At 45.3% G+C, this 16988-nt stretch overlaps 1 protein-coding gene across 1 annotated transcript in view; it reads right to left on the bottom strand.

Annotated features, from left to right (window-relative positions):
- spon1b (spondin 1b) overlaps positions 1-16988 on the bottom strand; it is a 50218-nt gene that overhangs the window by 21269 nt on the left and 11961 nt on the right. Inside the window, 3 exon segments of the mRNA XM_084476788.1 lie at positions 11013-11161; positions 13587-13709; positions 14084-14157. Of these exon segments, the coding sequence (XP_084332914.1) occupies positions 11013-11161; positions 13587-13709; positions 14084-14157 (346 nt within the window).

Raw genomic sequence — 16988 nt, forward strand, 5'->3', positions numbered from 1 at the left:
CATTTAGCTAGAGGTGTCATTTGTTTCACAATGTTTCACTGATGATGGTGAATGTTTCACTGGTTTTTCTTTGCGTCATCACAATTTCCTGTTTCGGCCGTGTTGTTTCGGTGATGAAAGTGTTTCGGCTGAAAGCCGAAAATGCACTTTTGGGCCATTTTTGGCCGAAAATTTTCGGTGGCCGAAATTTCGGTGCATCCCTAGTATATATAGAAACTAATAGAGACACTGAGATACTAAATTAACACTATAGAGACACTGAGATACTAAACTAACACTATAGAGACACTGAGATACTAAACTAACACTATAGAGACACTGAGATACTAAACTAACACTATAGAGACACACAGTACGTTTACATGCACAGTTTAATCAGATTAAAGCCATAGTTCGACAATGCTCCGCAATTGGACAACTGCAAAAAAACTGAGTAAATCGATTCAGTGGTCGAAGCTTGTCATGCCCCGGTACGATGGGTGGCACTGTAACCATTTCAACTAGTGGTAATAGAGCCACCGGTTGACCTCTTTACGTCACCAGCAACAACAAACTCAGGCGCCTGCAATCGAGAAAGATGTTTTCAGTAGACAGCTGTCAGTTCACTTCGGGTCCATATAATTTCTCCGACGCTCCATTGTTTTGACCTCTCGGTCGTATGCCAACTCCAGCTGGAGGAGCTGGCTATGCCGTCAGAGGAGTCTGCATACAAGGTCGGAACAATGGAGCGTCGGAGAAATTATATGGTCCCGAAGTTTCAATCTGGACTTCAGAGAGTCAAAGCCAAAGTTCCTTTCCCCTAATTCCTTCTCACCATGGGCGAGATAAACCCCACTACGAGTCTTTTTTTGTGGTGGAAGTACCAGAGAGTCGGAGAACCCGACGCAGTCTGTAAGATTCATAATATCAGAGAATACCCCCGTCAGTTCGGCCACGGTGCAATGAATGAATAAAGAACGTAGTTACTACTTTACAACCTCGTTGATGAGCAACATTTAGAAAAACATGTACTTTTAATTCAGCCTTAGGTGAAATCGAAGCGTAGTGTGTAGTGAATACATGTTGATGATGATATACTCCTTATAGGGGGTAACTACATTGGCACGACACCGGCTTCCTCCATCTTCTGCGCCAGCTTTTTAAATAAATCGCAACCCGAAGTGAGTTGACAGCTGTCTACTGAAAACATATTTCTCCCTCCAGAGCAGCCCCTCTGCCGCTCGTCCGTATACGGCATTCCCGCCGCATCGCAAGGAATGAATAAAGATCGTAAACACGTCGGGAGAAAAAAACATTTATTTTGACAGATGTGCCCAAAGTTACTACTTTGCAACCTCGTTGATGACCCAGATTTAGAAAAAACGAAGCGAAGCGTAGTGTCTGTGTGCTTCCACCTTTAATGAATGCATGCCATGCGCACTCCCGCGGCCGGGACACAATTCTTATAGGGGTACTCTTATAGGGGGAACTACATTCACCAGCTTCCTCCATCTTCTGCGCCATCTTTTTAAATAAATCGCCGTTTCTCGTTTTCCAACGGCGGCGACAACAACACGACTATCGTCTCCTTCTACTTCCGGCTCACGGCACGGGAAAAGATCTCGAGCATGCGCAGAACGCAATTCAATGCATAATCCAATTAGACTCCGTACATGCACACTTAACTCGACTATGAATCACATTATCTAGGGGTCTTAATTCGACTATGAGAAACCCAATTCGAGGTAGGGGTTGGGGGAGGGAGAGGGGGGGGGCGAGACTCATCCTCCTGCTACAACAAGCAGACAGAAAAGGAAAGCAAGAACCACGGGAGGCAACTGTGAATGTCCCTAATTGAGATGAAGAACAGCTGAGGCGTCCACCGGAAAGAAGGAAATGTGGGAGCGTCCGACCGGATCCCACTCACCATGGATTAGAGCAACAATAAAAGCACAGAAAATGGTCAAGGAATAAAAAACATGGATTTACAGAGGGGGAAAAAGCCATACTAAAAGCCAGCATCCAGGAGATTATGACTATTGATTTGTCATTTCTGCGGTATTAGTTGTGCTGGCAGGTGGCTGGGGCTGTGAGGCCCGAGACAGCAGCAGCTTGGGGAGGTAATTGGGGATGTGTGAGGCTGGTGTGGGTACTGATGTGTAGGGGGGCGAGGGGGGGGCAGGCTGCTTGGCTCTTAATCCTGAACTGACTTCCACACAGCTACAAACAACAGGTGTGGCGCTGCATCTCAGGTTGCATCCAGGGCTTTTAGTGAATACAAATTCCCAATTAGTCCCACGAGCACACTCGTACACATCGATGCAGGCACAAGCACAGACTTGAACGCAAACGCAGACATGAACGCAAACACACACACACACATGCACGCAGCCATCAACACGCGCACACATACACACACACACACACACACAAAGACACACAAAAACACACCCACACACTGATGCATACACACACACAAGACAAATTGGAACAACCGATGAATATGCACAATAGGGGAAGCTAGCAAGGGAAAGTGCCTTTGGGAATACAGAAAAGCAAGTGATTTATTTTTGATTAAAAAGGTTACTTGTGTGCTTTTTGCAAGGAAGAAATAATAGCTCTTATTAATGAAGATTTTCGAAACTGCTTAAATTGTGTTTGTATATTTATCTCCTCTACATAGATCTCAACAGAAAAATTGCTGGCATCCCTCTTCCCTCACTTTCGGGCAGAAACCTTCAAAACAAATCTTTGTGGTAACAAATAATACAAATACAAAAACAGAGAGAGAGAGAGAGAGAGAGAGAGAGAGAGAGAGAGAGAGAGAGAGTCTCAGTCTCAGCCCCCCCAGCCCTTCCATCGATCTGCTGCCAGCAGGTCACCACGTCACCACAGCCTCAAGGTAACAACCCAGTGTAACCCAGTGAAACCCAGTGAAACCCAGTAGATGCTCTGTCACCACAATGCAGAATGTATAAATAGTTTGGTAAAACAATGACGTTTAGAGAGGCTGGGGGACAAGGTAGTAGGGAGGGACGGGGGTGTCATCGGTGTAGTGATGTGTCTGTATGTTCTGCTTATACTGCCCATAGTAATAGATTTCCAATCCTGAGTAACCAACGCCTCTATGGAGCTGAAAAAAAGGGAATCTGGGCATTTTTAGTCAATATAATATTAAATTAATAGATGAAATGACCAAACAACCGTCTGCCGTCCCCTGGTACCGCTCAATGCTGATGTGAAGCCAAATCCCAGTACAAAGTGAGCCGTCCAAGCCTTTCAACATCACAGAGCCCGGAGAGAGGGAGAGGAGCAGAGGCAGCCGGAGAGAATGAGAGAGAAAGAGGGAAGCATGAAGGGAGAGGGAGAGGGAATCTCAAGAGATGCATTGTGATTCGGTCAAGGTCATTTATCACCCTCAATATATTATAATGATAATAATAATAAGGCATTGCAGAGTTAGCGTCACCATCTGCATGTGTTATTCTGATTGTTGTTCATCGGTTACTTGCGCTTCGCTATCCACTTTTACCTTGCATTTAAGAATAAATGGGTGTAATTGAAATGCCAAGACTCTGTTTGTACTGTACAAACTAACAAACTCTATATCAATGTAACTAGCATACGTTATATCATATGGTTGGAGTTTTGGCAGAAAATCAACCAAAACGATGTTCCTGTGGCTTAAGGTATTGAATTTTTCAAGCTCATTACCCTATAAACCAGAGCTGACCACCAATCTCATATAAATCAAGACTACCGTCTTGAAAAAAACCATCAAAACAAATTACTATGCCATGAATAATTGAATAAAATCAATAAACAAACAGCGTGTTCTGTTGTACGAAAATAATGGCTGCCCACAAGCCAAAAACATCTCTCCAGGCTACATTCATGTCAAGTAATAAATGACTACAATATATAATAAACATATTTATAATATATTTACATAATTTTTCTAATATCGTACAAAAAAAAAAAAAAAGACTTTTCGACCGATACACTAAACAGCTGAAAGCAACTGGATGCTAACGGCTGAACACCTTGTGTGGCGGTGATGGGCTTAAACACAGTATGAGGAGCTGGCATTAAGGTACGCTCCTGTCTTAATGGCTGCGGTGCCTGCCGTGCACTCTCTGTGTTACGCCGGCTCACGCTGCCAGCCTACTGCAGTCCCCATCACACTCTAATAAGACCCGTACAACGGAAAAGTAACCTCCTGGACGAGAGAAGGAAACATCTCGGGCGCCATCGTCTTAATCTTTGGCTCGACGGATCCACTTGTCTCCCTGCGTTTGGCCCCACTGAACCTCTCAGCCAATTAGAGCCAGTCTCCGAGTGCTGTCCATCTGTCAGCATCCAACCGGCTTCACAAAACCCCCCCAGGAGCACCTCCTCAAGTTTGTGTGTTTGCATGTGTGTGTGTGTGTGCGTGTGTGTTCAATGTGTGTGTGTGTGTGTGTGTGTGTGTGTGTGTGTGTGTGTGTGTGTGTGTGTGTGTGTGTCTTGTCCACAGCTGCACACCAATTTAACGACCTCTCAGGCTCTAATAGTGGGAATTCAAGATAGCACCAGTATACTGTTCCCACATGGCACATACACACACACACACACACACACACACACACACACACACAAGCATTTGCTTGCAGTTGTCGTCCTAACTTTGGGTGAACTAAGTGTGAAATCCATAAATAGTTTGGTGAAATCGAAAGAAAAAAAAACTCACTGCCCCAGGAATGCTCACAAACTCGTGCGCGCACACACACTCACACACACACGCATACACTCACACATGCACACACTCACACACAGATGTGAGGGGAATGTAAAAAATGTGCCCACTGTGTACACTGTGTGCTCTGTAGACGCAAGATTACGTTGCCTAGTCAATTCAACTGCATGTATGGAAAATGTGCCTGGCTATCTGGTTCACACAGCAAATTTTACCAGGAAAGAAAAGGATTGCACACGGCATAGATACGAGTGGGGAGGGGGGGCAGGGTAGTGAAGCCAACAGAGGGTAATCTGGTGATGAACGTGGGCATGAGGGCTCAAAACCAGCTGACGATTAAGGACAGAGAGGAAGACTGTTAATGTATAGGGCAAGTGTGAAGTCCAAGATGTGAATGAGGGCGAGAGAGAGGGCGAAAGAGAGCGAGAGAGTAAATAAGAGACTAAACTCATTCTCTATAGGCTGGCTCGAGATACTTTCAGTAATTTAAATAATTTATATTCAGAGATTGTCAATACCATCACACCTGAAACGAAACAAAAGGATGAGGCCCACAATAAGCTCACACACACATACAAGGGATGGAGAGAGAGAGAGAGAGATAATATATAGATGGATCTGTGTGTGTGTGTGTGTGTGTGTGTGTGTGTGTGTGTGTGTGTGTGTGTGTGTGTGTGTGTGTGTGTGTCTCTTGCCTGTCTATGCTCGGTCTGCTGCAATTTCCTGTGAAGTGGGGTGTGTATACACACAGATGAAAGTGAAGGATGATAACACCTTGACAACACAACACACCCACCCCCCAACCCCAAACACCGACACCTCCCCCCCACACACACAAACACACACATGACCCCCCCCCCCCCCCCCCCCCACACACACACACACACACACACACACTCACCCGCCCACACACACACACACACACATATCCAACGCCCCGACCCCCCCACCCTCACACACATGCATGCACACACATACCCCCCACCAATTTCAACTTCAAAACCGCCTTTCCGCCAACCAACCTGTGCTGTTGCAATCAGTCTGGAGTCTTTAGACCGCAACTGACTGAGAGCAAACACAAGCCGGACACAAACACGGACTGAAACAATAGGAGGGAGAGAGCCAGCAGTGAAGGAGAGAGGAACATTCATATGCCTGTAGGAAATGTCAGAATAAAAGACGATAAAAACAGAAGCCAGGACAGTGAAACTGTCTAAGGGAAAGACAGAAATGAAGCAAAGGAAAGGAGGGAAGGAGAAACGAACAGTAGAAGAGAATAGACGTTTTCATCAGTCTTCTGTGGAGACTCATTTTCGGTTGAAACAGGCCTTGAAAAGAACAGCCAAGTCAGACTAAAATAACCCACTGCTACTCTTGAGTTAATCTTTCGGAGAGTTGGGTGAAGGTCACGCCGGCAGCTCTCTTTATACCAGAACCAGAAAAAGGTTCAGAGCACATTCAGTGTTTACTGCACGCCCCTTCTCCCTCACAGCGCTGGCTTCTTTCTTCCACTCTGAAGGTCAGTTTGACTATCAAAGGTCGAGATCACCTTCCGCCTAGAAGGTCGTTCAAAGCTGAAGAAACGGGAATTGAACTGCGTTTGTTGATCGTGAGAGCCACACTCTGGAGCGAGATCACTTCGCCTCCTGTATCCAGGCCCGGCAGTGATAGATAGATGGATAGATATTTATTTGTCCTTGCGGAAAATTGTTCTGCGCCATACAGTATGTCTGATACTAATTTGACAGAAAGGGACAATACAGAAGACCGCTAGACAAGACAGGATAGACAACAATTTCTTCCTCAACCCCCACCCACCCCCCCCCCCCCACCCCGCCACAACACCAGGACAGAAGACATAGACCCCACTATACATCATAAATAGGATGGTAAAGTGCAGTTGTGCATACTTGTGACAGTCCAGAGAGAAGGAAAGTGCATGGTATTTTCATATGTCTGCTTGGAAAAGCCTCCCTCCACCCCCCCACGCCCGCCCCCCCGCCAACATCCAACAAGACAACTCCTCGTTTCTAATGAACACTCACGGCGCAGGTTATTTGCAGTGCATGTTATAGTCAGAGCTGTAACAGTTTTGTCTTCACTTGTAACGATCACTATGGAACGGAGCAGAAGGGGGGGGGGGGGGGGGGGGTCTAATCAGACCATGACACCTTCCTTTTGGTTTGGGCTGCAGACAACGCCCTACAGCGAGTCAACGCGATTGGCTCACCGGTCAGCAGGCCATGTGACATTCTGCTCTCGAGCGCTCGTGTTTGAAAGCAGTGGGTGTGAGAGCACCTGACATTTCAGAACAAAGTCTTAATTAGCCCGGCTACGGCTGCTCCTCTCCCCACACCTCCCCCAGCCCTCTCTGCCTCCACCGCAGTGTTCCCACCACAGCTCTTCGGTGGTTGTGTAATATGCTCCGGGATTCATTTGACATTTTCAAGCAATTGAAAATTTGTCTTTTCCTCCTTTTTTTTTTCTCCTTGCGTCTTACATGGAAGTAAGCAACGAAGCGTTGACATTAAGAAGAACAGGAAGGGAAAAAGGTGGTGTCGTTTATTTATAACCATCATCCCCCCCACCCGGAACAGGGGAAACAGTGTCTTCTGTCTTGATTGTAACCTTTATCTTTTAACACTTTTACAAACTCCAAATTAAAGTGAGTCGAAATTATGTTTTCTAATTAATATTATAGCAATCTCCGGTATGGCAATTATGACAATATGCTAGCGTTATGCACTATAGATCAAACCAAATGATGCACGTTTTTATTACATCTACCCCTTTCTTTGTGCGCATGTGATGCTCCGTTTGAAATTCGTCCATCTGGCATCACCACGTATAATTAGTCATATTTTAAGCTTTGACATTCATTCTTTCAGCTGTTCTCGCTTGCCTTTTTTGTATTTTCTCTACCCCACTCAACATGTGAGACAGGGGAGCCATCAAAGCATAAATCCATTGAAGAGGCGACTATGAATACCAGGAAGCACTGTGCGACGACAAGCGCTCCAAATTCAACTAGAGAGTCTGAGGGAACACAAAGGGGTCCTCGCAGCGCTCCTCTGTCTCCTACAGGCTCTGTATAGGCGGCCACAAAGGCAGCCAGAACAAAATAGAGAGGGATCCAGAAACGTGCCACCGACGTTGCGCGGCGCGGTTGCGTGCCATTGAGAAAGGGAGAAAAACATTTATATTCTGAGAATGTAGATATTGTTACACCGGTGCGAAAAAAATACACCCCGGAAAAACAGTGGGAGGAAAAGGAAAAGAGGAGAAACGGTGAAAGGCTGGGGAAGAAAGGGAGGGAGACTGTGTTTCTGCCCTTCATCTGACAGGTGCCTGGGACAAGAGGCAGCAGGGGAGAGAGAGAGAGAGAGAGAGAGAGAGAAAAAAAGAGAGAGTGAGTGAGCAAGAGAGAGAGAGCGAGCGAGAGAGTGAGAGAGAAAGTTGCTGGCCTGTGTGTATGTGTGTTCGTGCAGGCACACTTGTGTGTGTGGTCTTCACGTCCTTGACAATTTAAAGACCTTGGTTCCTTAAAGGAGGCGTTATCAGAAACGTATGCCGAGGAATCTAGGTTCCCCGGGCCCGTTTAGACATGTCCAGTGCTGTTACAGGCCAACACACACAGACCAGCTAATGCTGAAGCACTGGTTCACCCCCAGATGTGTCAGGACAGCGCACACACTCTACTCCCTGGAGAAATGACATGAAAAGACTGTTTCATTTACTAAATAAGCTGAATTACTCATGGTTCCTCCCATGCTTGATGGCTCTTGTCCAGTGAGTGGTGAGCCAGATGTATTGTTATTCTGAAACAACCACACTTCAGAACAATCTATTCCGGGGTTTCTGTGTAAAACTGTTAAAGAATTGTCCAACCGTAGTTTTGTACATCATATCTAAAAAAAATAAGCAAAACAAGTCCAGGGCACCAGAGCGTCCTTCTAAGCCACAGGGCTTAGATGGCACCTTCCGGGGTTACGCTTGGCGTCAGTGTGAAAGCGGGGGAGCTCTGGGTGCAGTCGCGCCTGCGGGCCCTGTCTGGTCTTCTGGTGGTCAGGGTCATTTGTCTTGGTCAGGAGAGCGGAGAGCGAGAGCACCAGAGGGCTGTTGTTGAGACTGTTGTTCCCACCGAGGGTTGACTCTATGCCTGGAGGTTGTGTCCTCCCATCACCACAGCTGAGTGCTCCCTCTCTCTCTCTCTCTCTCTCTCTCTCTCTCTCTCTCTCTCTCTCTCTCTCTCTCTCTCTCTCTCTCTCTCTCTCTCTCTCTCTCTCTCTCTCTCTGTCTTCCCCCGTTTCTCTCTCTCTCTCTCCCGGATGGATGGTTGGGATTCTCAGCTAATACAGGGATTACTGACCCGCACTCGCTTCCCAGCTCCTTCTACAGCAGGTCTCTCTCTCTCTCTCTCTCTCTCACCTCACCCCAGCTGGCACCACACAACGCTGGAAGCCGATCTGCGTCAGTATGTGTTGTTGTTTTTTTTGTGTGTGTGTGTGTGTGTGTGTGTGTGTGTGTGTGTGTGTGTGTGTGACGAAAGTTTGTAGAGAAAAAGAGAGATGGACTAAGAGAAAGAGAGCGACCAAGACAGACAAACACAGACAGTGAGAGAGAGAGAGAGAGAGAGAGAGAGAGAGAGAGAGAGAGAGAGAGAGAGAGAGAGCGAGCGATAATAACAGTGATTTATATGGTAATATTAAAGCAGCAATAGGCCACTGAAGAGACACAAATAGACGTCTTCTGAAAGCCCGGCAGTCACTCAAGATCCATCCTTTTAAAAGTCGGACAGCCTTTTTTCGTGGTTCTCACTAGAAAAACCCCAAACCACGTCACTCAGTGTTGCACTCAAAAGCCCCTTTTTCAGTCTGGAGACCACCGTCCGGTGAACTCTGTCCACTATAGAGCGGCCTATACGGAGAGCTCCATGGCATGGCATGTGCTCACTGCCAGAGAGGGACAGGGCCTCCAGGGAAGCCGCTAGGGGCCTGTCTGTCAGCCTTAAATATCGCTGTACAGCGAGCCAAACTCAAGCTGACAAGCAGCACACAGCCGACTGACGGAGCCCCCCATGAACACCCCACTGTTCACCACTGACGTCCACAGCGCAGTGCTGCACACTGAATGGGAGAGAAGGAACGCAGCGCATTGAGTCCACCACAACACGGGATGATGCACTGGAAACAAGACAGCAATCCAGCCCAGAGTGTTGCAGAGTGCGTTGTGCGTGATCGCACGCACGCACAGACACACACATACACCTACACACACACACACATACCCACCCCCTTCAACACGGGATGATGCACTGGAAACAAGACAGAAATCCAAGTGTTGCAGAGTGCGTTGTACGTGTACGTGTGCACATGTGCACACGTGTACACACACACACACACACACACACACATGTGAACAAACACACACACACACACACAGACACACACACACACACAAAAAAAGCCAGATTGGCAAAACAAAAAAATCGACCAGTTGTAGATAAGCTTTTATCTCATCATGCAGACAAATGCTATCTATCACCCATGCCTGTGCGCTCTCTTGCTCTCTCTCTCTCTCTCTCCAACACTCCCTCCCTCTCTAGATTTTCTTCCGCACGCAATCTGATTTTTCGCCGAGGGCCCGTTCTTCACCCCCTGGGTTGGAAGGAATCCGGTGGAAAACTGCCCAAAAAACCCCTTGAACTTCCCCGCAGCCACAGCTGGCTGTGGGTAAGTTCACCATCTCACCTCCAGCCGAGAGACGGCTTCCGAGGCACGGACCCACCTGCCTGCTCACTATGCGTCAGGCGCAGAGAGAGAGAGCGTACGCTTTAATGGGAGGGATAATGAGGGACTCGAGGGGTACAGTGTCAGACATGGACACTGTGCGGATGTTAATTCCCCGTTCCATACAGTCTATGGAAATGAGGATTTAACACCATCACCAATCCCATCTGATAGTTTTGAAGCTGGAAGGAAATTGCTGTGCCCGTGTGTGTGTCAAAGTAAACAACCTTACTGAATTTAGAAAGGAATTTGAGCCTGATGTCTAGAAGTGAATCAAGGGGATATTCAATATCAGCAGATTTAGGGGTATTTGGAATTCCAGCCGAAGACTCAAAATTATAATCAAAAAAGCGTCTAAATTGACATCTCAAAGTTTTCCGCCGATGTATCTCGTTGAGTGAAACCCGCCATCTCAGCGATTCCCTTATTGGCCAAATGGGCTTGATTCATTATTGTGTTTCCGCTTCATAAAACACATGGTTAAAGTCAAACCCCGGCGCCAGGCCTACCTTCTGTCTGATCTCCTCCTCCATTTTGATGGGAGAGCCCAGCTCGGCCACCTGCCGGACGCCCTCGCTGGCGTAGCCCCCATACTCCCAGAGCGCATACCCCTCGGTGTGGGACGCCCCGATCAGGGCAGACCAGTGGTTGGCCCGTCCTGGGACACAGGTAGAGGGAAGTCACATGGACAACTTGGAGTCACTTTGTTTTTTCATGATATTGTCGTTATGATAATGTGAATATGTGTGCCTTTATGAATATCGTCGTGATGTTCTGCTAATGACATTGATCATTTTACAATAATAGTATTGTAATATTTGATACTTATATTGTAGTTTCTGCACTACATATTGTCACATTTTAATAGTCTGAATTTTGGTTCAATGTTGAACTTTTTGCTAACAAAACGAATACTAACAATGTGTAGGTTCCAAATAAGAATGTTATTAATAATAATAATCCAAATAATAGTTGTACTCTGAAAAATGTTATATGATGCTATGGTTATCTGAACATTGTTTGTGAATGTGCAGAATAATGTTCTCACATTGTTTTTCAAATAATATTGTCATTGCTATTCCGAATAATATTGCGATGTTCCAACGATTCTCAATATTGTTCCGTTCTGAATAACGGAGAGAACACACAGAGACATCTGACCCTATCTTGCGCCCGGCGCAATTGACTTTCTACACCGACGCATGTGTCGTTGCTAGTTTGCACCCGGCGCAAAGCTGATTTTCCCCCGCAGGAACCAGGCGCCACTACACTTGCGCCTGGAGAGGCGTGTCGGCGAAAAGCAGGGGCGTGTTCCGGCGCAAATGATACTATTTGGTGCTATGGTGCTATTTTAGTGATCTAAAAAATGCGCCAATGCAATTGCGCCACTGACCGAAAAATACCTGGTCTATAGCGGATAACGCAGTTGTTGTTGCTATTTTGACATGCCATGGCAGGTCGGAACTACAACATAGCCTACGCTTACACACACCTAGGCTATACACAGCACAAACATGCAAACTATTAACCTGATTTAAATATTATGATGTCAAAGATTATTCATACGTGTGAAACTGCATAGAAATAGCGTGTGGATTGCGGAAACATTTTTTTCAATATGGCTGCATGAATGAACATGAATGAAGTAGCCTATAGTAGGCTATGGCATGCGTTAAAATAATAATAATAACAATAATACATTCACGCAAAGTATATTCCAGGCTTCCAAAACAAAATCTAATTTTAGGGTAAATGGTTGGTTAAATTATTTGGGAAAGAACAGCTGATACAGTGGTAAGTTGTACTTTTAAATCAATGAATCTGCAAACACCGTACAGCAAACTAGGGCTGGGCGATTAATCAAATTTTGATTGCGATTTCAATTTCAGAGTGAAACGATCACCAAACTAATATAATCGAGTTGAAACGATTTTTATTATTGTTTTTTTTTTTTTCAATTTTATTTATTTATTATTATTATTTTTTTAATAGAAATTGCAGAACAGCTGGATTCATATCTGAACTTTATTTTCTATTTGACCATTTTGTGCATTTTTTTAAGGGGAAATTTCAAAGTTCTCATTTAAAAAGTGTTTTTTTTGGAGAGAAATTATGAATAAATGCATCATGTTTTCAAACTCAAAAATAATCATTTGAATAATCAAGATTTCAATATTGACCAAAATAATCGTGATTATGATTTTTTTCATAATAAAGCAGCCCTACAGCAAACACATATTTTCTTGACACAGACATTGTTTACATCTTTCAGGATTGATGAAGATTTGATCCTGAGAAAACAGTTTTACCGCGAGTGAGTGTTTAAAAGAATGAATGAATGTGGGTGATGCTTGGCGCGCGTGTGTGTGCGCACCCATCTGTTTAAACACACGCAAACGAAACACATAACACATAATACAGTCCATGGCGATGTATATTAATGGGGGGACACAAGCATATTATGAACACAAGTCGATAACGATAATGTATACAATACTGGTAACAAACAATGTTTGTTAATGTATTGCCGCATATCATTAAATAGACCCACAGTTGGGGCCATCGAGGACCGCGTCCGCATATGTTTTAAGTTGTCTTTGCCGCAATTTACATGACAAATCAGTGTTTCTGAAGGAGAAGAAAACGCTATTCCATGTGTGAATTATGCCTATTATTTGGCCATAAACTGAGCCATTTGAAGTTTGAAATTCATGTGGTCATGCATCTGTCTCAGCGGAGACTGCAAACGTCAAAATATCAACTCGCCAAGTCAAATGCGCTGGGTCTTAAAGGGGATGGCAGGTGGAACGTTCATTGGTTTATTGCACGTTACGCCCAAAACACACCTATAGGTTTCAGCCCAACCCATTTTAGATTGCCGGGCGCAAAGCTCATTTATCTCGCCGTCATAATAGCAACAGCGCCGTAGAACCGCCCACAAAGTACTTTGACTTTGCGCCTTGACGTCTGAGTTTTAGACCGTCTAACTAGGGCCCATCGTGTGAGACGATGATTGCGATGTGATAATAATCAGTAGCGTTAGCGTTGTTTATTGATCCGAGATCACCCAACATAGGTCTCACTGGGGTAGTCTTTGGGATGGCTCTTCTCAGACCAGTTTCCAAAGAAGGTGAGTCTGTACTTGGCTGTTCCACACGCACAGCACTCCAGGGCGGGGGGCAGTGTGGCCTCACCGGTAACGTGCTCTGTTGGATGAGAGGAGGAGAGGACACACAAACCGGTTTCAGTGCATAGTTCAGTCAGTAAATAATGTAGCCACCGAACGCGCCAACACACGCACTCACGCGCAAACACACGCAGAGGCACACACACGGATGGAAAAGGTTGCAGAAATCTCAGGATTTTTACAATCAATGTCGAAGCAAAGTAATCAGCCGCAGACACGCCTACACACACGACAGAGACGCTCCAGTTTGGGAATCTATTGACAAACTTGTAAAACAAAATTTTGAATTAAAAAAATAACCTAAGGAGGGGACAAAGGGTTCACCGTGCTGGTGAATAAGACAGCAGCCGACTCATCAAACTAGAACACAAGAGGATGAAAGGGGCTTGTCACCTTTCTCACAGAGTCGCACGGTTAGGGAGCCCTCCTCCTGGAAGTAGATGACCCTCTTCTGGACGATGCTGGCCCTGTGGAAAGGACGAGACACACATACACACACACACACACACACACACACACACACACAGTGAGAGGGCGCAAGATGGATCAAGAGAGGGTGGGAAGGGGAGAGCAGGAGAAAACTAGAAGACATGGTGGCCTAGGTAAAAAATAAAGAAAGTGAACCGGCAATCCATTCGAGGGCTATAATGGGTGCTGCTTCCCCTCTTTTCATCCAATACTGCCATCCTATTTCTCTCTGATAGTCTGGTCAGGGTGGTAATGGTCTCATGAGGTGTCATAATGGACATGGGCAACACATCTTGCTTGTGATACGATTACACCACACCACACACACACACACACACACACACACACACACACACACACACACACACACACACACACACACACACACACACACACTGGTGGTGGTGAGTAACAGAAGGCACCGGCAGGTGTAGAATCTATGATTATGAATTATGAATATATGAATAACTCAGAAGAGTCTCAGCAGGATGCCAATTATAATTCATGATTTAATGTAGTGCGCCACTTAACATGGTTTAATATCTATTAGACCCAGCCCCATAGCCCTTCCAGCCAGAAGAGAAAGGTTTTGTTCGCCTCCGTTAATGGAAATAATTCCCCCGAAGTGATCGTGAGAGAGTGATCACATGATTGGATATTAGAGTGTGGGCCCCCGTCTTCATTTTTTTTTGAATATTTCCTTTATTATATCACTATGATTATTTTCCCCTCACCTAGGCGGCTGCCGTTACCATGTCACATGGCCAACCTTTTTTTTCAGCACAATTAACTCGACTGCCAAGCAGAACATTTCCCAGAATGCCGTTCGGCGGCATTGGCGCATGCTTTCCGCGTCTTTCTTTGATACTTCACATGAGAACAATGCCGCTCCATGCGTTGCCACGGCAGCCACTTGACTGTTATTGTATTTTATAGCATGACATAAAAACAAGGATATTACGTTGAATGCCACAAAGGAGGGAAGGAGGGAAGAACGGATGGGGGGGGGGAGAAAAGATTGCAGAGACAAGGGGCATTAAGTAGACTTATATTGGTATATTAAGCCCATCAATTCCACACTTACTCTGAACGGTGCAATATACCCCATGACATGCTATGACCACTCAAGCGTGAAATTGAAGCAGACAAGTGAAATATATACGGCATTGGTGTTTGCATACAGTGACCCCCTTTTTATATTGTTGCTCCTGGCCACGTGGCTGAGCTTACGGGATCACTGCTTGTAAATGAAGATGATGAATGGAAAGGGAATAGCTTTACCTGTGATGCATGTATATGCACCGTGTCATTTCGCCTCATGTCTACCGGTCTGGTACCATGGGGAGGATCTGGAAAACAACATCCTTCAAATTCTGCACACCTCCCCCCATCTAAAGCGGCTCACTCCCCCCACGTTCCCTGGATACTGGATGAGATGTCTTTATGTGGGATTTCTTTAAAAGACCGGCGTTGGTCAACTCGTGTTCCTAAATTATGATTCATTATTTTATGCTAATTAAAGTGTTCAATAATCTTCTTAACCGCTTTTGAAATTAGACACACTTTGCAAAATATCCTAATTAACATGCGTCTGCTGCAAAGTGAGATTGCTTTTGAATACAGTAAGATTAAAAATAAACGCTCATTCGCCACATATGCACTAGATTCCAAATGAAATATGATGAATATATGTTGACGACATCTTTCCGCCTCATTGGTTTTATGAGCGTATTGCCGCAACTGTCCAATCCATCCCTCCTCTTCCATCCCAAGGTAAATTAGCTGAATAATCTGCATATGTTTGCATATTCAACCCAATCTTTTTGGTGGCTTTTGTGTGACAAATTGAAGTCGTACTTGCACATAATAGTTGAGGAAGTACTTAGTGGCTGTCAACCTTCGTGGTTGGCAGCCACTTCATCGCACTGTCGACGAGATCTGCACTTAGGAAGTCCACACGAAATAGCATTCAAAGGAATCTCGGTTCTGATGGTTTCTCAAGTAAATCCGGTGATTAGAGCAGGGCGGAACGTCGCAGGAATATAATTTGATCCTTCAGGGTTTGATTGGATCGTGCAAGCTGCCCGTTGCGGGCTTAACTTAAGAGGGAAGCAGAAACCTGTTATATTAAAGGCTGAGCACTAAACCTGGCGCTGCATGTTAACGCCATTTAGTTCAGCTGCAGAGGAAATTACATTGATTAGATTTGGAGGCAATGTAACTAATACTAATACACATTTTTGAGGATATTTTATGCCATACTCTGCCAAATAGGTGAATAATGTGATTATGGCAATGAGTCAACAAGGGAAATGAAGTTGAATCTGTGGTGTGTTTGAAAACATTTTTGAAATCAAAGCATAATAATATTTTCTTTTCCAAGCGATCAAGAAAATAAGATTTGCAAGAAAAGGGGCTTTTCTACTACTTCCCTTCAAAAGTGTAACACAACAAGATAGTCACTCAGGTGGATATAGTCCATGTTGTTAAGCGAGAGGAATATCTTCCAAGTGGACCACATCCCTGAAGCCTCCCCTCTCCCAGCACCCACTCCACCCCCTGGAGTACTGATCAATACAATGCGGATTCAGTGAGATAGAAAAGACAGAGAGATAGAGGTGAGGAGGAGACAAGTGTTCTAGGGAGGGCTGTGGAAGAATCACCCATTCCTCATACGGATGGAGAACCGATCACTCAAAATGGACACCCTCTCTTCCGCTATGCCTCTTTATCTGTTTCTTCTGTATTTATCCACCTTTCCCCACTCCATTTTACTGCGGTGTGCGCTGGCCCATTGCCAGTGAGTCTCCATCCACCTTCCCCCCTCCCT

This window comes from Micromesistius poutassou (genome assembly GCF_964030765.1).
Source record: "Micromesistius poutassou genome assembly, chromosome: 13".
In the NCBI taxonomy this organism is placed as follows: Eukaryota; Metazoa; Chordata; class Actinopteri; order Gadiformes; family Gadidae; genus Micromesistius; species Micromesistius poutassou.